We start from the raw sequence: 23,813 nt of genomic DNA, 5'->3' as shown, positions 1-23,813 counted from the left end.
CACCTGTGCTTACAAACGTTTAAATTATGTCTTGCTCATATCTTTTCCATGTAGGTACATTATTTTTACTTTTAAACTTCGTATAGTTGATAATGAAGTCCTAATGGATGAGGCGTCAGCTTGAATTTGGTTAGTGCCGGTGCTGGTTAGCACCTAGTTTATTTCTTTCCACGCTATTTCAATGTGGAGATGCATTTTTTGGTCTTCGCATTAAATTTTTCAAAATCAATTATGTAAATCAGAATTTAAATTAATAATCACATGGTTTGGTTTGGTTTGGTGTGGTGTGGTCCATCAAACGATGGACCACAAATAGTCCACAAATGGACCCACTCTTTTTTGGTGGGTGATGGTTGTAGGTATGAGTTAGGACGTTATGTTAGCGTTAGGGTTAGTTATTCAATGGGTGATAACAGACAGCATCTATTTAAGTTTTAAGAAGTGGTAAGCAAGCAATTAAATTTTGAGGGTCAAACCAAAAATTAAAAAGTCAAGTATAGTCAAGTCAATAATTCAATAAAGTCAATAATACAATTTAATTCTTAGAATTGAAGTTACATTTTACAAAGTAACATGATTAATTAAACTTTTTTCAAAACATATAAAAATCATAAATATATAATGCTAATCTCTAATCTAATATTTATTCTAATGATTAATGATCCTGATTAATGTCATTTAGAAACACCGGAGCACATACAGTAAAAAATCATACATTAACACAGGAAAATTTAACTGTCGTGAAACAAAAACAACTTTATATTATACATCCCTCATTTTTATTTAGTTCTTTTTTATCATATAATATATTTAATTTTTAATGTAACAGTTAATTGTAAAACATATACAGACAATTTCATTCACTGTTTATGCTAACAAACAGAGTTACAAATGGCTAAGCACACTCACAACGATGAAGATGACAATGAAAATGTTGTTAGGAAAAAAATGAAGCTGTTACCAGATGATGAAAAGCTGGTTGCATTCCAGGATTGGATGCGGCAGGAAGGTTTCTTGCTCTTCAATGTTAGATGGGGTTTCTATTGAGATTTTTCAATATTTTGAATAAAATTTATTTCTTTAAAAGTTTTAATAAAAGTTTTATTAAACAATTAGTTAGTGTTGATATTCAGTATTAATTAAAATTTAAAATGGAATTAAATTTGTACGTGATAGAATGTATGCAACAAAACATCATCAACGAAAGTTAATTTGTTTTCTTTTTGGTTGTCACTGTCCAGGTATCTGTCAGCAAGAGAAATGTGGCTTCAGGTTGGGGCCTGGTAGCTGACAAGGACATCACGGAGGGAGATGTGCTTTTCACTGTTCCCAGGAGTGTTCTCTTACATCCCTGCACTGTCTCTGATGAATTGAAGGTGGCGATTGAAGCAGGTAGGTTTTTGCGACAGTGATGTTGATGAGATTACCGATGATTTTATTAAGGGTCAAGATATTTGCTTTAAAATATTTTTCAGGAAAATGAATTTATTAATTTTTTGTTTCATTCTCAATTATATTTTTTATTGATACTTCCTTTCAGCTCCTCACATTGTCACTTTTAGATACTTATCTTCATGTACCGATTTCATTTTTGTAGAATTTAAAAAAAAAATTATTTTATTGTACTTTAGCTTCGTTAGATGTTTTCTACTAAATATGTTTTCCACCTACTGAATGTGATTTGGCTAAAAAAATAATATAAAGCCTCGTATTCGCTGACCTGAAAATTTGTGAACTGTTTTTAGTAAAAAAATTTTGGATGGTATAATTTAAAAAACTGATTGGTCACATGATTTTATTTAAAATTTTAATTGATTGCGAACAAATATGATGATATGAACAAACAAGCTGGTGAGGAACTGGACAGTGGCAGTAGCTGGGTACCTCTTCTCCTGTGTCTGTTGCATGAGTATGATAAGATGGAAGCTGCTGCTTGTGGCTTTGGTGGTAGGTGGCAGCCTTACTTCAACATGGTGCCTGATTTTGATGACCTCCACCTTCCAATGATGTGGTCCAAGTAAGTTACTGAGGTGCTTGCTGGTTGCCGGTTCGATTTTTGGTTGCTGGCTCATTTTTATTATTCATGTTGTTGTTTATTATTGTTGTGATCACTATTATTTAAAATAGACTGATAAACATAAATGACCTACATAGATGGCATCGAATGCCGTGTTACATGATGTGACTACATTTTCTTCTCCTTATCAATTGCATTCACGTTTGTTGCAGAGAGGAATTGAATGAAGAATTGAAAGGAACGAATTTGCTGGGGCTGTTGGATCGCGATCTGAAGTCATTAACATTTGAATTCGAACACATTGTTGTGCCCTTTGTTAAGAAGCATCCTCAATTGTTCAAGTTGGTGTTTGATTTTTTTTTATTCTAATTTTGTATGTGTATTTCAACATATGTACTTACATAATATTTATGTACTGTTTGTATACATATTCATGAATGTTGTTGAACATTTATTTGAATGCCAACAGTAACACTAATCCATGTAACTATATAAATCACATTTACGACTTCGTTTTCTCTGCTGGGAACCTGCCTAGAAACCCGACTACGCAGGACCTATATATATATATATTCCAGATGTTTAACATAGATTCAATATTTCTTTGCTGCGATCTTCTATCTAAAGATAAAAATATAGCAAAGATAACAATAATAAGGATACTAAGTAATGTACGTTGTACGTGTTCAAGCTTGGTTCTAAATGTCCGGTTGGGAATGCATGTTTATGGCAGCCTGGGTTTTTGATGTTAAAAAATAAATTTCATTTTTATGAACGAGTGTTGAACGAGTTAATTAATGTTTACGTCATGAGAATAACAGTCCATACAGCTCTCGTACAAACTTGTTCTGCCAACTACCTACTGTACATGAAAATTGAATTGAAAAGATGAATTTATATTGGTTGTGCAGTTGAACATTGAACGCCCCACATTGCACTGCTTACAAATTGTACCAGCCTCAATATTTTTTTACCTTATTTTGTATCTTCTGGACTTTTCCCGCCTTCCTTAACCCCACCACACATTTCATCGCACAGCGCAGACAACATCACCTTGCATCACTTCAAGAAGATGGTCTCTTTTGTCATGGCGTACAGCTTCACTGAACCGAAGAAACCAGGCAAAGATGATGACGACGACGATGATGATGATGAGGATGATGTCCACCCACCAATGATGGTACCACTGGCAGACATCTTGAATCACGCCAGTGAAAACAATGCATTCATCAGGTTCAGACCTCAGTGCTTGGAAATGCTTGCCAAAAGAAATATCAAAAAAGTTTGTCATTCAATTTAGATTGATGTCTTTTGCTTGTAAGGAGGTTTATTGAAGGTGCTTTGTAAGCGTGATAGTCAATTAAACAAAGGTGGTTAGTCGTATTAAAAAATCTAGGGCCATAAAAACAAAATTTCATATAGTAGTGTTTAGTTATAAAATCAAAATGCACAAAACATCATTTATAAACCAGCAGCATCTCAATAAATGAAAATCACAGTTTTATCTCCATAATGATCCTAACTTTTTAATAAATTGAACTAAACTTATCAAATCTCCACATCTACCCACATTCACTCACACACACGCACAAACACACACACACGCATACACCAAACCATATTAGAACGAAGAGATCTTCAACACATACGGTGAACTATCAAATGAACAGCTCTTGCATATGTATGGCTACGCTGAACATCCCACACTTGCTCTGTATGATACTGTTGGTCTATTTGTTGCTACTAATTCATTCTATATCATATATTTCATATATATTCACGTTTGTACGTGTCTGTCTGTGTGTGTGCGTGCGTCTCTCTCTCTCTCTTTTTCTGTATGCTTGTGTATGCGTGTGTCTGTCTTTGTGATATATTTATGTATATTTTTTCTTAATGGTTAATTATAAATATGGTGTTTACATTTTTATTTAAAGAGTTCATTTCAAATCTTGCCAAAACTAGGTTAATCTTATTTTGAAATAATTTCCATTGAGCACTAAACTGTGTTGCTTGAAATGCTTCTATTTCCCATGCAGATGCATTTAAAATTTTTTTTTTAACTTCTTCATTAGGTGGACATTCCATTGAATGATCTACGGGAAACATTTCTTCAAATGAACACAGATCAGCCAACACAACAACAACAACAACAACAACAACGTCACCAATCAACCAACTTACCGGTAGCCAATCAAAATGCACCATTCATTGATAAAAAGTGGAGTTACCTGACTAAGCTAGTCAGTATGAACGAGACATTCGTCATGCATTCACTTGCTTACTGCTCATGATTTACTCACATCATCATTTCTATTTCTGTTCATTTATTTTTTTATTTTTTTTGGCGTGGGTTTATTGTCATCATCGTCGTCGTCATCACTCAGTCATTCATGCACTAAACAGGGTTACATAGCAGATGATGGTTGTTTAGTGCTTAGTCATGATGGAGTGCTGACTGAGAAGATGATGAACTCTATTATGAAAGTGAGTGTATGGTTGGTTGGTTGGTTGAGATTGGGGGACAGGTTGATTGACTGACTGACAGACTGATTGATCGATTTGATCGATTGGTTGGTTTGTTGAATGAATGGTTGGTTAGTTAATTGATTGATCGGTTGATTGATTGACCAAATTTTCTTTAGCATTATCACATCATCACAGGTAATGAGAATCAGCAATGAAAAAGAGTTTAATGATTTTGTAAAAAGTAAAATGATGACAAGTTACGATGATGATGAAGAGGAAGACGATGAGGATGATTACTCCTTACTCTTTGGTTAGTCGGTGGCACAATCGGCATTGAATCAAATCTAATATGTGCCATATGCCTGGGTGGTGAGGTGGTGCAGCAGGTAAGATGCCTGGCCTCGCAGTTGTAGTTACTGGATTCGACTGTAAAGAAATCTCCATCTGCTGTGTTTGTTTGTGTGTGCGCTCGCGCGTGTGTCGTGTGTGTGCGCGGATTCACGCGTATTCAAGTGTGCTGGCTGCATGAATGCTGCTGGTACCTTTGAGTATTAGTTTAATGATTGAAAATTGATAACTATAACGTATTATTAGATTGAGGACTTGTGCAACTGTCTTAGTTGTTAACGTTTCTTACGACTAAGATGTTTTTTTCACAGTTATGAGAGGTATCATCTAAAATGGTGTCTATAACATAATAACGTTAAGTGCGTCCTACACAGCTGATAATTATATTTAATAGTAATTAATTAGTTGAAAGGTAAGCTCATTAAATTTTTAATTAAACTTAATTTAACAACGAAGAGAACATGTCGAAGTTGCCTGATTCCTACAAGATGCTACTCAACAAGTTCCGTCATTTTTCTGCATCACTTTATTTCATTTTATCTTTTCGTTTAAATGATTTTTATAAAACCTGATGATTCGTTCTGGATGAGTGGTTTTCTCAGCTTTGCATTCCCTGGTTTAGCTAGCTTGAGTGATTCACATTTTATGACCACGCTGGTAACTCGTTTGACAAATATCTTTCCAGTATTTAATAAATTGAATTTTCTCTTAATGTGCTTTGTTGGCCTCTTCTTAAATTGAAATGCACGCGATTCACACAGTTTCATTAAAAACCGGACTGACCGCTTATTATTTGAAATTAGTTATTACAAAACTTGAACTCATGTCTGAATGCAATACTACCCTTTACAGGCTGGCCACAAGACAACTTGGGAAGTACGGAAGAAGTTTGGAGGAGGAAGAAGAATTGATGAAGAAGTTGGAGGAGGAGATGGAGAAGAACAACTTTCAACCAACACAACAGGCTGAACATTCTTCAACGTCACCAGATGGCGGTTGTACGCAGCTAGAATGTACAAATGTTCCTACAAACATGAAACACCACTTAAGAACAAAGTTGTACTCATCGTATGTGAGGTGTGGCCAGATGAGGTTGCTGCAAAAATTGACGTCATCCACTCTCGGCGGCTTCTCTTGAATTCGCTTTTACGCATCATAGCATATAATTTGCAGATTTTTATTACCTTGGTTGGATGGTTTGTTAAATGCTGGTGCATTAACTCTCTTCAATATTTTTCATTATAAGTTTACTTTTTTGTGGAATATTAATTGTTTATGTTTAAAAATATACGTGAATTCTAAATTATTGCTTGATGAAGGTTACGATGTAGGTGTTGAAGATTTTAATACGAAACGAAATTGGAATGATGGGTAAGGATCTGTTTGAACACACATTTTGGTGAACTTTAAATGCTAAAAGTATCAAATCTCGGTCGAAGATTTTAACCATACACACAGCAAATATTTCGCTCGTGAAACATTTTAATCAAATTTTGGTAGGAAGGAGACAAGAAATCAATACTAAAATTAAGTCTCCATTTGTTAGTGGTCTATTATTTTTCCAAAAATTCAAACTGACAAACTCGGATGGTTACAAGATGTGACGAATGACGTTGTGATTTTGAAAGACGATGTTGTTGGTGTGCTAAATTTCATGATTTTGAAAGACGATATATCAAAAGTACACTCACACGGATTACTTAGTTTTGTATGCAGTTACCGTTGCGTATACATATTTGTATGTTAATATGTATGTGCGTGTATGAAGAAAATTAAAGAGATATTTTATTTTTTACAATTACGTCGTAAATAAAAAATAGGAAAAAACGATTAAAAACAATACGAAAAACAGAACAAAGCACTCAGTTATGATATAATTTTGTTTAAAAATTTCTCGAATAAAAAAATAAAATTGTAATATTCAAATCAGAAAAAAAATTAAATGCCACTTCCAGCTATCTTGTGCCTTCTTAATTTCACGTCCAAAGATGGACCAATTCCATCTAACTCCATCCTCGATACATTCGTAACTTCTTATTGTGAAGCTTTCATTACCCAACACAAAGTGAGAGACAACCTGATCTGGGATGCATAGGGTTCTTGGAAGAATTTGTCTATCCTCTTTTTGTTCCATATCTTCAATTTTGATTTTTTAGCAGCTGATAACGATGGCGTTCAATTATTTTTCTAACTAGCTAGAGCAGATCGGCTTCTCGAATGTTTGATTACCTCGTCGAAATGTCAAAATGATTTCCTTCTTCACTGGGCTTGTATTTGCATCAGACACGACTCATTCCGGTCGCGTTTTAAATGTCTTAAATGGTGCCAATTTTTTCAAATTTCTAGTGAAAATTTCACTTGTTCTGCAGATCATCAAACATTTTGAAAGAATTTTAAAATAAATCATACTTTCTTCCAATGTCAGAACCAAAAATTAATAAAAAGCTGTCACATTTCTTTCACTTGTTACAGACTTGTTTTCGGAATTTTTATTTTCGACCATACATGTTCACTTTGATCTAAAGATGTGGTCTTGTCATGTTTTTTATTGAAACGTCGTCGCATTTGGTTTCTTCAACGATGCCAATTCTTTCAACGTTCTGTAAGATTATCCGATCTATTTCTTGTTTCAGATTTGTTTTCGGAATTTATTAATATTATTATTATGAAAAAATAACATGGGCAAAGACAAAATGTCCCTATGCCCGCAACAAAAAACAAAATTAACTATAAAATTTGAACACATAAACAATGTCCGTTAATATGTTCTGTTCATACATAAAGATCAAACAAAAATAAAAATATAAACCAAAATGCAAGTGTATAATTTTTATTATTATTTCAAATACCTATATTTTATATAAATGTATGCAAACATCTCTTCATAAAAATTCCAATTCCAACTAATCATATATATCGTTCTCTCTTAAAGAAAATCATGTAAAAACAAACATTATACCATCATCCAAAATCTATAAAGAGCAATCATTCTCCAATCGTATTTAAATTTAGCATTCATAAGAAAATCACCCAATTTTTTAATTGTTAACAAATTTTTAATTTCGACATACATGTTAATTAAAAATCAAATGCAATGTGATTATTATCTGCCAATCAAAGTTTTGCATTTATCTGAGGCGCTGAGGTAGATGTTTCATCAGTTGAAACTGAACCTGCTGTCCAGTCGAGAAATTTTTTTGTCGTTTTGGAAGTCCTATGAATTCTTTTATGTTGAAAACTCTTTTGCTGTCGTTGCTACAAACTACTTCATTGGATGGCTTGTCAGGATTGTCCACGTTCATTCGAAGTTGTTGTTGTTGTTGTTTTTGAAATGACGACGATGATGTCATTATTTTGCCTGAGTCAGAACTTTTGGTCGAAAATTTTGAGAGCACAAAGCTACGCTTCCCACATAGGACTACCTGTCAGTTGAACAAGTGAGTGGGTAGGTGGGATGAAGGAATGAGCGGGTGAGTGAAACATCGTCCTATTCATCAACAGCATCATCAACATTATAACTAAAATTTATAAGTAGCCACCTCGGCATACACTCTGGCGTAGAGAACAACGACAACGAGGACGAGCCCAGCCAGGAGACAGACACTGATCTCAACCTGCATGTAATGGAAAAATGAATAATTTTTAATTTGTCATTAGAGACTAATATGTGAACGTATTGCAAACTGTTGAAATTACACTTAAAATAATAAATAATATTTTTAAGCAAAGCCAATCAGCTAAGATTGCATTATCAGTACGAGCAGCATCGCTAACACTAAAATTAAAAACATTCAGAATTCCATTACTCCAAACTACATGTCAACGCTGCAATAACTTTCCTTCCATTAAAAACCATTCACTATAGAACAGACTAACCCCACTTCACCACACCTCATCCTAATCATCATTATCATTACTTTTCCTGTCATCATTATCATTGTCCTCATTATCATCATCATTAAATCATTCATCATCACCATCGTCATCATTATCATCATCATTGTCCTCATCATCACCATCATCTTCTTTATTTTCATCATCATCGCCATCATCATCAGTTGATCGTTGTCAGTGTCATCACACAAATGCGGTATCATCAACATACTTACATCCTCTGCATCACCATTGCTTTCAATTTGTATGCAAAATTTGTAGCCAGCGTTTGAGCAACTTCTTCAGATCATCCGGGCTAGCTCCATGTCATTCCCCATATTTTAAGAAAGAGATGAAAAATTTAATCTGAATAGCATATGAAGTTATTGCCAGTTATCACACGTCCTTCTTCAGCTCTAACAGAAATAAAGACGTTTGGTGAGCATGGAGATGAAGGTAGGGATTTGTTTCTTTTTATTAAAGGCCACCTGTAAGGGTTCGTTCTTTAACTTTTATTATTAATTCAACTTCGCAACAAGAACAAGTACGTTGTAACAATTTCTCTATTACAACGTAAAATACCGTAAAATAAAAAAGAGTTCCGTTATATAATTTATGCAGGGGTACAAAATTTATGAAGCAAATGTGTTTTAAAGAGATAAATTTAGTAAGTCTTATAAGAACGAATATCAAACAACAAATTCAGGAACCTAAAAAAATGAATGTGACATGTTGAATGTCAATTAGTAAAGTTTAAAACAAACCAAACCTGGATGAAGAAAAGTTTTGACTTGCCAATCAAAGTTTTGCATTTATTTTCGCTTAAGGGCAATAGAGGGTCTTCGAGATAGATCTTGTCGTCAACTCCATAGATAAAATCTTGCCCACCATGGCTCATCAGCACCATGACAAAGCAATCATATTTTGAATGGTTCTCCGAGGCAACTTTAATATTGAGATCATTTTTAAATTGATTCACCTCCGATAATTGTACAATAATAACAATGTATATCTTTTGTTGAACATCAAAATAAAAAAAAATAAATAAATAAGACGAATAAAATAATATATTACGTGAATAAACTTTTCAATCATCAGCAAATTCATCAATTAAAATTGAGTGCGATGATCAAATTATATAAAAATAACCAAGCCTTGTTCCTTTTTATAAAATAATATTAATGGTAATAAATAATTTTTTTAAATTTTAATTTTAAATGAATACTCTAAAAACTTTTACAACCTTCTTTAATTTGTTCCTCCATTTTCTTCAGTCAGATCTGAATGGTGTCTAACTAAAAAATTCAGTTTTTCGAATAAGTCTTTCAGATTGGCAAGATCAAATGAGACACCAAAATCACACTTGCTAAATCATTTAAGTATCAATAGAATGTGATAACAAAATAAGTAGAAACATGTGACAGGATTAGGAGCAGAATCGACATCTCCCAAACTATAGACCCCTGACAGTCATATAACATTAACATCAGTTAGTCCGGTCATGGAGATCATAAATATCTTCCTTTGAAATGGCTGAGTAGAAGAAAATTTTTCATAACAAGATTAAATTGTATTACTAAAAATCAAATGCATAACAAAGGCGGTCGTTTAAAATTAAAATGAAATAAAAAAATGTAAAAAATAATTAGGTTCCGCCGAGATTTGAACTCGGATCGCTGGATTCAGAGTCCAAAGTGCTAACCGTTAAACCACGGAACCCCTCAATCCCAGAACGAATAAAAAAGCAAGAGAATAGATAAGTTTATCAAATCTTAAATTTTTGTTGCAGATTTGGGGGAGTGCTATATTAAAATAATTAAATTTTTTCATAAATTTATTCGGTAGCACTAGTGTATCTGAAATAACTTACTATTTGTTCGCATAGGACCGTTTTTAGCTTGCAAAGTATTTGCAACATTTATCAAGTTTTTGCAACATTTATCAAGTTTTTGCAACATAAAATGATATCTGAATGAAAAAATTATTTTAACAAAGAGGGCATTGTTTTAAAAAGTTTGTAGATGTTAATATAAAATACACACCATTATCAGCAAACATTCTTCGGCTTATAACGACAAATACAACAACGGAAAGTTATACTGTACAAATGGCACTGGAGATACCGTGATCAAGGCGGTTCTCCGCGGACGAGATTCAACCATTACACTGAGGTTGGATTGACTCTGCGATTACCCCAAAAGTGGGTAAATCGGTGTCCAATTTCTGATAGTGGGAGACTGCGTTCGCGCTATTTCCCTAATCACCAATTAAAAAATAAAATTTGTTGTTAACGTCATTGTTGTCTTTTTTTGTCAAGATGATGTAGATATGACAATCATACGTCTCGACTGATGATGTAGATATGACAATCTGAATAGATGGGAATGTTTTAAACCAACGTTTTACAATCACAAAACTTAATGCGTGTTTGGAATTTATTGTATAACAATTAGCGATTAGGTAATAACAGGTTAAGTTTAATTTTTTTATAAAATTAAATCAGAAATAGTACACTTTTTCCCTACTTACTACTTAAGATTAAAAAAGATTATTTCATTATCTTAAAACGATTCTAAACAAAAGTTAAAATTTATTTTTTTAAACAGAAAATTTGTTCTGAGCGATAAGATAAAAATTTCTGTTTGATAAAATGGGTATAGGTATGTAAAATCTCAAACTCTAATAAATAAAAACGAAAATATATAATGAGAAAGCTATTACACATTTTGCAAAGTGGTATACTGTATGGTACACACACCTAATTGACATAAAAGTGTTATATATAAAATTTAATTAGAAATAGTACACTTTTTCACTACTTACTGACCAAATTTCTTCTCAATAAGAAAGAGGTTAAAAAATAGATGAGTAATGTCGTTATTTTTATTATCTTAAAACGATTCTAAACAAAAGTTTTAGCACTGACCTTAATATTTATGTAAAGCATGCATATTTCAATAACGTATGTATGAACGATTGCACAAATTATTGAACAATAAATAAAAATACACAAAAGGACAAACATAAAAAATCGACTAAGTTTTAATTGCGGCCTAAAAATTTATTTTGATCACTTAAGTAGAATTGATTTATTTTTCAAATAAAATATTTGAAATATTAAAAAAATTTAAATAACACAAAAAATTGGTTTTCCACCACTCATAATTGCTGCCTAAATATATATTTAACACTTACGTAGGATTAAATTACTTTTCAAAATATATATGAGCTACAAAAAGCAAGCCAAAAGGGTGTTCGAAAAACTGAATAATTTCATTGTAGGTATATAGGTATATAAGTGTAACATATATATATATATATATCTATATATATTAAAATATTAAAAGTAAATTATAATACTATTTTACAATTTAATGCTGAATATTACAAAATATTAATAAGCCTTATTACTATTTATTAACACTAAAAACAGTAAAATCACTTACGATGAAACAAGAAGATACCCACAGTGCCGAAACGTCATCAAATTTTTTTCAATATAACTACGAAAATACGGCTCTGCTTTTATACTCGCACGTGCACGCACACACGCACACAAATAAATATATATGAAACTATATGTACATGCATACTTATATTTATATAAATATACATATATATCATTATTACTACAAACAGATGCTGCTGCGTCAGCTCCTCGTTTCTTTATTCTAGCTCATGCCTGGCGTAGCTGGCCTACACAAAGCAACGTGAACCAAGCAGCTGTGGTGCACGTGCACAGGCTTAGCTAAAAGGTATTACTACATGTACGTGTGTGTTTGTCTGTCTGTGTGATTTCCTCGTTGTTTCTTGTAAAAGAAGCGTTTTTAATTTTTCAAGTTCAAGTTTTGTTGTATGAGTTTTTTCGTAATAAAATACCCACAGACACGCACATACATACTGTAAAGCTACTGAACATACATACATTCATACATGCATACATACACAAACATACATGCATACTCACATACATATTTACAAACACACACACACACAAACATGCATACACACATTAACACTTGGGTGCTCAGCTCATGTATGTAAGTACAAATCTAGTTGTGTTGTGTGCGCATGTCTATTTGTATTTATGTATGTATGTACATATAGATGCATTTATGAATGAATGCGTGAATTTTATAAATTCGAATGAATTTCCTAAATTCGAATGAATTTTATAAATTCATAATCACAATTCCATGTTCATCCAAGTTTCCCGAATCGATTTTTAAAATATTTAACAGGGCACGTGGCATTAATGCACTGTTTGTAAGTAAATGAATGACTGAATTAATGAATGGATGAATGTGTCTATGTGAAAGATTTGTAACAATAATCTGTTTATAAACGGTGTTTTTAATTTTGAAGTAAAAAAAACCCGTTTTTCGGGGTCGAAACATTAATATACAGTACATAATTATCGTGTGTGTGTGTATATTTGTGTTTGTGTGTGTGTGGCCATTCGATAATTACGTCATGTTGGGATGAGAAAGAGAGGGGGTTTGTCCAGTGTGACAGTGTGTGACAGGTCATTAAAAATTCACATAGTATGAATATTCATAAACATGTATATTTGTTAACCTAATGCGTACGTAAGCATATTGTCTTTATGCTGCTGCCGAAATGCCGATTAGAGGTGAGCATGGGAATGGGAACTTTAGGGAGTAGGTAATCACTGTTCGGGAATCGGTAATGATGGACTGGAATGGGAAAATGGGAAGAACAGCATGCACATGCCCAAATTTGAAAAATTATTTTTTTTGATAAAAATGTCAGTTATCTAATTAATCTAAACGTGTGTTTTAACAAAGAAGATAACCACGTGTAAACAATGGAAAAATAAAAAAAATTGTATGTATATATAAATATATATATATATAATTATTTTATATGTATTTATATATATATACATAAATTTTTATACAATATTCTATAAATTCTACCGAATGTTTGGCGTTAATATGTTTGTAGTTCGTTTTTTCGATTTTTCTCACTAAAGGTTTTTGGTGAACGTTTAGTTTATTAAAATTAAAATTAAAAATAAACTTATTTTTTGAATTCATGCTGCAAATAAGGCCATATTTCGATTCCGAATGAACCATTTACAATGCTAGTTTTTATTACTTCTTTGTTTTCATTGTTGGTTAAGCGTCGGGTTGGGAGTGAGGTTGTCATTTTTTGTTGTATATTTATTTTTGGTTTATCGATGTCAATTAGGACTGCTTCTGCAATTTTAAGGTGCGTGTAGTTGCTGTTCTGGTATATTACTTTGGTGTTGCTGTCGAGGATTTCACGGCTAATCAAATCTCATTTGGACTCAACACACTCAATCACTATTAGCATTGTAAATAATGACAAAGAAGAATATGATGGTATCGATGAAGAAAAGGAGACCAAAGAACACGACCATGCTATCGATGAAGAAAAGGAGACCAAAGAACACGACCATGCTATCGATGAAGAAAAGGAGACCAAAGAACACGACCAGCCAATAAAAAAACCTGACACCTAATTTACATTTTTACATCACCCAAAGTTAATGTTTACAAAGTCAAAGTGCAGCATGAATTCAAAAAATAAGTTTATTTTGAATTTTAATAAACTAAACGTTCACCAAAAATTTTATTGAGAAAAATCGAAAAAACGAACTACAAACATATTAACGCCAAACATTCGGTAGAATTTATAGAATATTGTAAAAGTTATGGTCTATTACCAACATAAATATATATATATATACTAGTACTAGTTTTTACTAGTACACATGTGATCGAGACATACACATTCACATACGTACACATGTGTGCGTTGACAATGAAGATAACCACGTGCAAGCAATAGATCTATGAAGAAATTTCATGTACAAACACCTACGCGCAAACATGTGCTCGGCGGCACTCCACACACACATACACACACACACACACATTGTGGTCATTAAAAATTCACATAGTATGAATATTCATAAACATGTATATTTGTTTAAAATAGTTTCAATTGTTATAATTGTAATTTATTATTGTTGCTTTAATTATTTTTAAAAGTTTTGGATTTTTATTTTGATTGGTACTAATAATGTCATTTATGAACGCTATGCATAGGGCGCTCATAAATGACATTATTATTATTAAAAAATCCACGTTCTTAAGGTTTGCATTTTAAAAAAATTTTGTTTTTGGTGTTCAAAAATTTGCAAATTGAGAAAAAAGGGGAACGAGAGGGACAACGCCGGAATGAGTTGAAAAATGTGATTTTTCGGGAACGTTACCAAAATTGTGAATTCGGGAGTGAATCGGGAATGACAAACAAAAATGGGAGGGAATTGGGAACAAATTTCAATTCCCGCTCACCTTAAGCGCCGATACGTTCCACGTCGGGTTATGTTCGATATTTAGGCAGAACAATGCTGCTGCCATTTTAGTTATAGATTTTTTAGATAATCTGTGCACGCAATATAAACAATTAAACAAAATGTTTCTGACGTTAACCTTTCAATTTTAATATTAAGCAACAGAAAATAAAACGCCTAATTTCTTTCTGTACAGGATTGAATATAGACAATGCTGGCAATGATACACACATTTCATTGGTTACAACGGAGCAACATCTTGCAACAGTGTGGACCGAACTGTAAAATTAGCCATGAACATGAACCTGATCGTTACGAGACATTTTTATTCTGATTTAAAACATTGTACTTATGTCGTGATGTTATCTTTATAATCTATTAACAATAGATTACAGGTCGTGAACTTGGGGGGTCAGCTGAGCGTGACAGAGAGGGGATGGAAGGGTTAAAAATGGTATAAAAACCGTGACATAATTATTGAATTGTTTATTTGTTCCCAATTCCCTCCCATTTTTGTTTGTCATTCCCGATTCCCTCCCGAATTCCCATTCATGACAACGTTTCCGAAAACTCCCATTTCCCTTTTGCTTAACTCATTTACGCGTTTTCCTTCTATTTCTTTTTTTCCATTTTGCATTTTTTCGAACACCTAAAAAAATTTTTACAAAAAGTAAATATTAAGAACATGTACCAAACAAAATGAAAATCGAAAAGCTCTAAAAGTTAATAAAACAACAACATTAAATTAACAGTTAATATTTATATCCTTGCAGTTAACTAACTTCATGACGTTTAATTATAAGCTCATGCAAATTCATTCGCAATTACTGCTTTGTTTCTATTCCCTTGTCATTATCAACTCTCACTATCATAATTTTTTCACATATTTCTTTATTACGATAACTAAAATTATCATTATCGCAACTGATAGTATCAGTATCATAACTAAAACTATCATCATCACCGCAAACAGATACTGCTTTGTCAGCTCCTCTTTTAATTGTTCTAGCTCATGCGTGTAACTAAATTTTTTTAGGTAATTTACAAGAAATTTATAAACATTTAGCCATAAAAATTTAAAAAACAATAAAATCAAACAGAAAACCAAACTTTTACAAAAGAGTAAATTACAATCATAACAATTAAAAACATTTTTATACATTTTATTTCTTTTTATACTATGTGAATTTCTAATTACCATAAGTATGTGTGTGTATGTGTGTGTGTGTGTGTGTGTGTGTGTGTGTGTGTGTTTTGACGTCATGATATACAATATACATGGTTTGTACGAAATATCTTTATAACTCTGTTTTTTGCACGTGGTTATCTTCTTTGCCAACCTTGTATATATACAATATACATGCTTATATAATTTTAAGGATGGATAAATGTATCAATGTGAAAAGATTTGTAACAACAATTTCAATTTCAAAGACATATTTATATGTATATATTTAAATAATGTGAAATTTCTTCATAGCTCAATTGCTTGCAAGTGGATATTTTCTCTGCTAACGCACACGGACACGTGTTCAGTTGCATATATAACTGACATTTTCTTTGAATTTATTTTTTTTCAAATTTGTGCATGTATATGTCGTTTTTCCCATTTTTCCCCATTCCCAAACATCATTCTTGATTTAGTACAATACACAAGGTCCTAGTCACTGATTTATTTATTATTTGATAGAGATTTTCAAGCTAGTGATTTATTATAACACTACGAAGAATACATAAATACCTTGAAAATTTCCCTCGGATTCCGAATTTAATCGCGTTTGATCATAGTTTTTTACTATAATTCCAAAATGTCTGGATAATTCTGACGGAATTTTGAGTTTGCAATCAAACTCGGCCGGAACGCAGACCCCTAATCATTCCAGGTTACGAGAATCAGCGATGAAATAGAATTTAATAATTTTGTAAAAAGTAAAGTAATGATGAAAAGTTATGATAATGAAGAAGAAGAAGATGATAAGAATGATTACTCCTTACTCTTCCGTTAGTTTGCACACTCGGTTTTGAATCAAGTCTAATACGTGTCGTATGTTTTTGTTGGCGATGTGTGGGTCCAAGTGCAGGCTGGCTGTTGGAATGTTGCCGATAGCTTTGAAAATTGATAAGCAAAAATTGATAGTAATAATAATAATAATAATGTATTATTTGTTTGAGGATTTACATAATATTTAGTTAACATGTGGATCGTCTTAGTTTGTCAACGTTTCTTATGATTAATATGTTTTTTTTACAGTTACCAGAGGTATCATTTAAAATGTTATCTGTAAATACAGCAATTATTTTTTATAAGTTTATTTTATGCTGTCAATAATTTAAGTTTTTGTGGAAGACTGTTTTTGTTTCAAAAATATATGTGAATTCTAAATTACTTTAAAGACTTATTTTAAAGAATTTATTTAAGTGGTTTACTTTTTTTTATTTACAAAAATTAAGTGCTTATGTGTCGAAGGACCACAGAAATAAATACTCATCGGAAAATAACTGAAAAATAGAAAAATAATTTTGAAAATTGTTTACACGAGAGGAAATATTTTTCATCAACAATTGGATTTCATCAACATAAAAAATAATATTTACAATTAAATTTATTTGAATACTTCGCGATCTGTCTGATTATACATTCATGTATAGTTCATGGATATATCCATGGTATAATTCCCACATATATATAAATATGAATCATTCATTTATTTACATTTGGGCGATATTCAGAAGTTGGTCTAAGGCACGTGCTGCTTGTTGATGAAGGTTAAAATGTAGGTACATAACAGATTGAATGTTTTGTATTGAAGATTTTAATACGAAACGAAAATGGAATGGTGTAATGATTTATGTAAATATACATTTTGGTAAACTTATAATAATAATAATACTAAATCTCAATCGAAGATTTCAACGCTACACACATTAAATAGTAAATACTTTGTTTTTTTTTAGAAACGCTTGGCAGCAATAATTTTCCACAAAAATAACATTTTAATTAATTTTGGTAAGACAGAGACAAATTTAAAAAAATTAATACTGAAATTAAGTCCCTATTTGTTAGTGATCATTTTTTTTTCAAAAATCAAACTCGCATACGCAAAGATTGCCACAAGGTGCAAAACTTATATATAGAAACAAAAAGATAAAATTATTCATAAATAAAAATAAAAATAAACGAATAAATAATAATAATTAGACACATACGTCAAAATATTTAAATTAAACTTTAAATGAAGTACATCAAAAACATGCAGGGCTTAATTATTGAAATAAGGAATTCAGTTATATGCCTCGATGAGATTGTTGGTAGATACACATAGATCTAGGTAGTACCAAAAATGCTTGTGGACAAGATAAAATACCGTGCGTATAATCAAAACTTATTATAACAATGCAAAACGTTTCAATTCAAGAACATTTTCAATCAATCAATCAATATATTTTACTGTATCAGTGACGAGAAATGTTGGCGATATCTGGAGTAATAGCGAAGAAATCGCAAATTTGTCAATATTTTAATGTTTGACTCTTAATTTGTTTTAACTTCTGATTCATAATTTTATATTTCTGAAATGTTGCTTTCATTTCGGTGCTAAATAACTACCGGATAATATTATTGGATGGTGCTAGCTAATAAAAATTCAACAATCCTTTCCTTAATATATAATTGCCGGTGTTTTAGTGAATTACTCAAACGATTGTTAAATCAGGCAGCTATAAAACTTATGATAAACTTTAACTTTAGCTTTAACTTTACTAGAGTTTTATGAAAGTTATGGTTGAGGTTAGTAAAAAAAAGAAGAAAAAATAGTTTCACATATAAGCTGAATTTATACAGATTATGTGGCGACAATGTTTTAGATCCGCATTTGAAAGTAAAATGAACAGAGAAGCAGTTTATGTTAGAGTCCACACACGCACATAAATGCGTACATAAAATAATTGAATAAAGAAATAAATCCAACAAACAACGAGTCATTATTAAAAGCAAACGTAAGCCTACAACACAAACATAACCATTGCAAATTGAAAATATCAATAAATAAAATTTCAATAAATAAAATTTTAAAATTGATCACTATTTGAAATCAGATCTTTTGAAGCACCAAATTTCATGATGAGCAGCATGAAGTCTTGATATAACGTATGTGATCCATTTTAATTTGGCTATAATCACATTTCCCCATCGTCACCATCTTACTTCATCATCAAACATAGGAGTTTTTCTTCATTGTTTTCTTCAGTTTTGTACCTGTGAAGTGAATTAAATACTATCCTTCACATCAATGTTTTCATCACATTCATTTCTATTGTCATGTCATAAAGGCCTTTTTCATCCCATACAGACATCGATCCATATCCAAAAGTTAAAGCATCATTTTGAATCAATTTATTCATAGAAAAAATTCCAAAATACATTCATAATAACTTTGGTCAGACTTATTAATTTTAAAAGTTTAACTCAATGTTTCAAAACTATATTATTATAAAATGTTTAATACAAATTTAACAACAAAAATCAGAACAACCAAAAATAACTTTTATAACGACAAACGAAAATGACTAATGAAGCGGAATAATCATAAAACTTAAAAAATTTAACCCATTTAGAAAGCATCGACAGCGAACTAACGCAGAACAGTCATTAACTCAGTCACTATCCCTACTTCACACATCACAAACAAAAACGTACAGAATGAAAATATTGAATTTTACTAGCCATAATTCTTAAAGAAGTTGAGAAGTTTGTCTCTGATGACCTTCATGTTGGCTGCCTTGTTGTTCGAAAGATACTCCATCTCCCGTCTGTACTCCTTTATCCTCTGGTCGAACAAATCTAAAATAACATTTTAAAATTGTTTTACTTAAGCATCTGCCAACCGTTTCAGCAAAAATGGTTGAAAGGTGACTGAGTAACAAAAAACTACCAACAAAAGGATTGTTACAATCATTTGTTAATCACCTTAACTAATGCTACCAGCTTTGTAATGGTTTTTACGAGAAACGCAGATTTTAAATTTTTAACTGAGACTTGTGAAGACACATGATCGTAATAAGATGGCTGTTAAAATGGCTCTTAAAACTTCTACTGCATGGATGTTAGGTTAGAGATTGAAAATCTATTACAATCTTTTTAGGTGCAGAGGAGGCAGCAACACACAAACATCGTATGTGAATACATGCTAAACGACACATCACAAACGAAGCATGTGACAGGTGAGGTCTTTTTGTCGTGTTCGAATCGAACCAGATCAGTGCGAAAGAACACCAGGCGACCATAACCATTAGGATATCCATCACGCTGCTTTCGGAAGATTATGTTTTTGAATCACAACTTTTTAATTTCATCATCACGCACCGTCAACAGTTTGATTAACAGTACATACAATTTGTGTGTTTCAGGTTAAAAACCAACCCTTATGATTTTAATTTAGCATAGATACACATTCACTTCGCAACTTAATGTAGTTTTATTAATTTAGTTCTTTCAGAATTTCAATTCCCTTGGCTGAAAATAATTAAACTTTTATAATACCGAAAAACTTTTTATTCTCAAAAATAGATCTTCGTTTACAAATTTGTATAAGATTTTCTGAAAAGGTTCACTCATACAATCCTGCTGCTGAAGTTTTTATGAAGTTGTGAATGTATGTACGCCGCAAACCAGGAGTCAGAGCCAAAGTAATAAATATCAAATGCTTTCAACGTACGACTCAATTTGCATGCACGCCCATAAAAATTTTCAGGTAACGAACTTGCAGATGCTACAATCAATTGAGAAAAACTTGAAAGGCAAAGTAAATGGATTGTTTATAGAAAAACCATTTAGAAAACTTTTAATTAGTTAAAGAAAAAAAAAGATAATTATTTGGTTGACGTTTTTGAGAGTAATAATAAACACGAGACCATTGTGCACCGACCTTGATTGGTGTTCTCCTTCAGTCTGTCGGTGATGAAAACTTGGAACATCGGAGTCCGGCTGAACCAGTCGAGAAACAAACGAATAGAGTTGGACGACACCGCTCTCACAAACTCTTCCCTCTGGGTTGAAGTTCCATTAGACAAGTTAAAACAATTTTTTTTCAAATGTTTAAATAATTGCTGTTTTTCAATTTTTGCCAACCAATAATTTTACCCAAATTTCAAATATATTAGCATTTGTGTTCACTTGTCCATCAAAAGCTGGAATGATAATCTAGTTGTAAGACCTTAAACTGGTTGAAAACTATGAAATAAAACAGACAAAAGACCAACCCCAGATATAATATAAAATAAAAACATAAAATACAAACCTGAAATAAACTGCTCTTGTTCGCGTCGTATCTGATGAAGTCGCAGTAGTGGCCGCACATTTCCACGAACATTCGGACGAAGGCCTCCGTCATGGTCACATCAGTTATGCAGGCCGTCTTGCCGGTGTTGTCTGCATTCATTGAAATCATTATATCGAGAGTAAAGTAAACTAAGTGCTCATTTATGAAACGTAACGTGCCAGCCAACTTACCATGGGCCAGATGAACATCAGAGAGTGCCAGCATAAGAGCACGTTGTATTTTCTTTGGAAGAATGTGGCCCTCGTCACCCATCCACTTCATGAAGTACCCCTCGTCTAAGTTTACTATTAAGACCTGTGTGAGTTTGTGTGTGTGTGTTTGTGTGTGTCGTATGTAGGTGGCATATTTATGTATGTGTTTGTGTGGCGTATGTTGCGCGTTTGTGTTTACGGAGAAGTGTTGTGGTGCTGATGTTTTCACGATTGATTAACATTAAAAAATTGAACTCTCAATTCAATACAAAAAATGGGGTACGATCAAACGGATAACTACACAGAATGTGTGATGTACACCAAAACGAAAACCATCGTTGAAAAGCAAAAATGTGCAACTGTTATTTTGTATGTTTGTATGTATATTTGTTTGTTTGTATGTATGTATGTATGTATGTATGTATGTATGTATGTATGTATGTATGTATGTATGTATGTATGTATGTATGTATGTATGTATGTATGTATGTATAATTTTGTTTAAAAAATTGTATTGGAGTGAACAATTTGTATACGGTGGCCTTCCATACAGGAATTTATTTTCTTTTACACTGGGTCTCCGAATCATTACCATAATTTGTTTATTGCTTTGATTAAATAAATAAATAAAATTTGAATTTGTTTGTTTGTTAGCATATTCCACGATGAAATCCGCCAAAGATGATTGAGAAAGCGCGCAGCAGCAACTATTCAACAACGCGCCCGACAAGAACATTCCAATAAAGAATCATATCCCCAAAATGACTTTTTGTGACTTTTTTGCAAGAACGCCTTCGAACTTTCATTTAATTAGCGCTCCATAAATGTTCTGTAATAACAACACCAACAACAGCAACAACAACACCAACAACAGCAACAACAACAGCAACAACAATAACAATAATAACTATAACAACAGAACAGAAGCTACAACTCACCTCACTCAACTGATATTCTTCCAGAAGATGTTTAAAGCAACTGAGCACACCGAGGATGTACGGGGCTGGTGAGTCGATGACGTCAGCTAGGGAGGGGGGTAGGACGGTGATAAGGGTGTGGGGCCAAGAGAAAGGATAGAGCAGGGTGCAGATGGACATTATGCAAGAACTTAAAGTGCTGTTGGTTGAGTGATTTGATAACAGATATAAATTAATTTAATAAAAATAATTTTAGAAATAAATTAATGAAAAATAATAATTGAAATGACTTCACAGAAAAGTAAAAACAGTGACTCAAATATTCAGGACCAGACATGACGAGCAAGACAAAACATGACAAACCAAGAAATTTTGTTTCACCCCAGAAAGTAAAAACTTTCAATCAAACCCAATGTATTAATAGATACATTTGTTATTCACCTGAATTGACCAACAAAATCCGCCAGAATTTTACAATACAACGCATCTAAATATCTAATATACATTTCAATCTACCATACAATGTGATACGATACAATACGGTACGATGCCACACCCATACCATTTCAGAAGACCCCACACCACACCGTACCACACCGCACCCTACAACATACATCCATAGCATTAAACACACATTTAATCAAAATCTGCAATATTCACACAAGCAATTGTTATACATCTAACTGGTGATAAAATTAAAGATTTTTGTAGAGACGATACATTCAACAGCAGTATGAAAAAAAAATTAGCATTTCATTTTTGTTAGAATTTGAAATCGTTATTATACAATGAACTGTGTATGAATGAGCGTACGTTGCGATTGTAATGTTGCTGTATTTTTTTTTTTTTTATTATTATTATTCTTTAAAGGATCTTGCCGGCCCATTAACTCATTGAAAGAGACGGATAAACATTCCAATGGGATCAATGCTCAACTAACCGGGGAACCATTTTCAATGTACATTATTTTATACACATATAATTATATACACATATAATTATAATTATATACACATATAATTATAATTATATATCACACATTATAATATATTTATATATTATACTTTACTTTTTGCATAATATGTTATAATTAAATATAAAATATATATAATACATATATAATACATATTAATTAAGTAATTTAATTAATTAATTAATACAACAACAAATATAAATGCATGTGTGTGTGTGTGTGTGTGTGTGTGTGTGTGTGTGTGTGTGTGTGTGTTTGTGTTTGTATAGTTTGAGATCGAATAATTAAAATATACATAATCAACGAGACTAAGCGGCCTGATTTTAATTTGAATGTTAATCAGT

At 32.1% G+C, this 23,813-nt stretch overlaps 3 protein-coding genes across 3 annotated transcripts in view; 1 reads left to right on the top strand and 2 right to left on the bottom strand.

The window, feature by feature from the left end:
* Positions 1-82: 82 nt before the first annotated feature.
* Positions 83-6,459, top strand: HELRODRAFT_193766 (hypothetical protein). Its single transcript, XM_009028801.1, has 11 exons — positions 83-111; positions 878-1,026; positions 1,242-1,392; positions 1,849-2,017; positions 2,230-2,358; positions 3,056-3,299; positions 3,643-3,741; positions 4,090-4,257; positions 4,421-4,501; positions 5,290-5,333; positions 5,684-6,459. Exons 1-11 carry the CDS (start codon positions 108-110, stop codon positions 5,967-5,969), a joined length of 1,524 nt encoding a protein of 507 aa, XP_009027049.1. The 5' UTR covers positions 83-107; the 3' UTR covers positions 5,970-6,459.
* A 2,984-nt stretch (positions 6,460-9,443) lies between these two features.
* Positions 9,444-9,665, bottom strand: HELRODRAFT_87473 (hypothetical protein; the record flags this gene model as incomplete). Its single annotated transcript, XM_009028717.1, has 1 exon — positions 9,444-9,665. A coding segment is annotated over one exon (222 nt), but the record flags the coding sequence as incomplete, so codon positions are not given.
* A 9,178-nt stretch (positions 9,666-18,843) lies between these two features.
* Positions 18,844-23,813, bottom strand: part of HELRODRAFT_102916 (hypothetical protein) — a 7,723-nt gene continuing 2,753 nt past the window's right edge. Inside the window, exons 5-10 of the mRNA XM_009028800.1 lie at positions 22,518-22,695; positions 21,559-21,682; positions 21,347-21,477; positions 20,975-21,095; positions 19,774-19,890; positions 18,844-19,305 (exon numbers count right to left, since the gene is read on the bottom strand). Of these exons, the coding sequence (XP_009027048.1) occupies positions 19,262-19,305; positions 19,774-19,890; positions 20,975-21,095; positions 21,347-21,477; positions 21,559-21,682; positions 22,518-22,695 (715 nt within the window). The 3' untranslated portion in view covers positions 18,844-19,261. The remainder of the gene's footprint in view (positions 19,306-19,773; positions 19,891-20,974; positions 21,096-21,346; positions 21,478-21,558; positions 21,683-22,517; positions 22,696-23,813) is intronic.

This window comes from Helobdella robusta, assembly GCF_000326865.2.
Source record: "Helobdella robusta unplaced genomic scaffold HELROscaffold_58, whole genome shotgun sequence".
In the NCBI taxonomy this organism is placed as follows: Eukaryota; Metazoa; Annelida; class Clitellata; order Rhynchobdellida; family Glossiphoniidae; genus Helobdella; species Helobdella robusta.
The sequence above is the reverse complement of the archived record's forward strand: the minus strand, read 5'-3'. Positions and strand labels throughout refer to the sequence as shown.

Bases quoted from the DNA above. Each gene is read 5' to 3' on its own strand.
- HELRODRAFT_193766 (XM_009028801.1), top strand. The intron at 1,027-1,241 runs GTTAGATGGGGT...GTCACTGTCCAG, and splicing joins AAGGTTTCTTGCTCTTCAAT to GTATCTGTCAGCAAGAGAAA. The intron at 4,258-4,420 runs GTCAGTATGAAC...TGCACTAAACAG, and splicing joins GGAGTTACCTGACTAAGCTA to GGTTACATAGCAGATGATGG.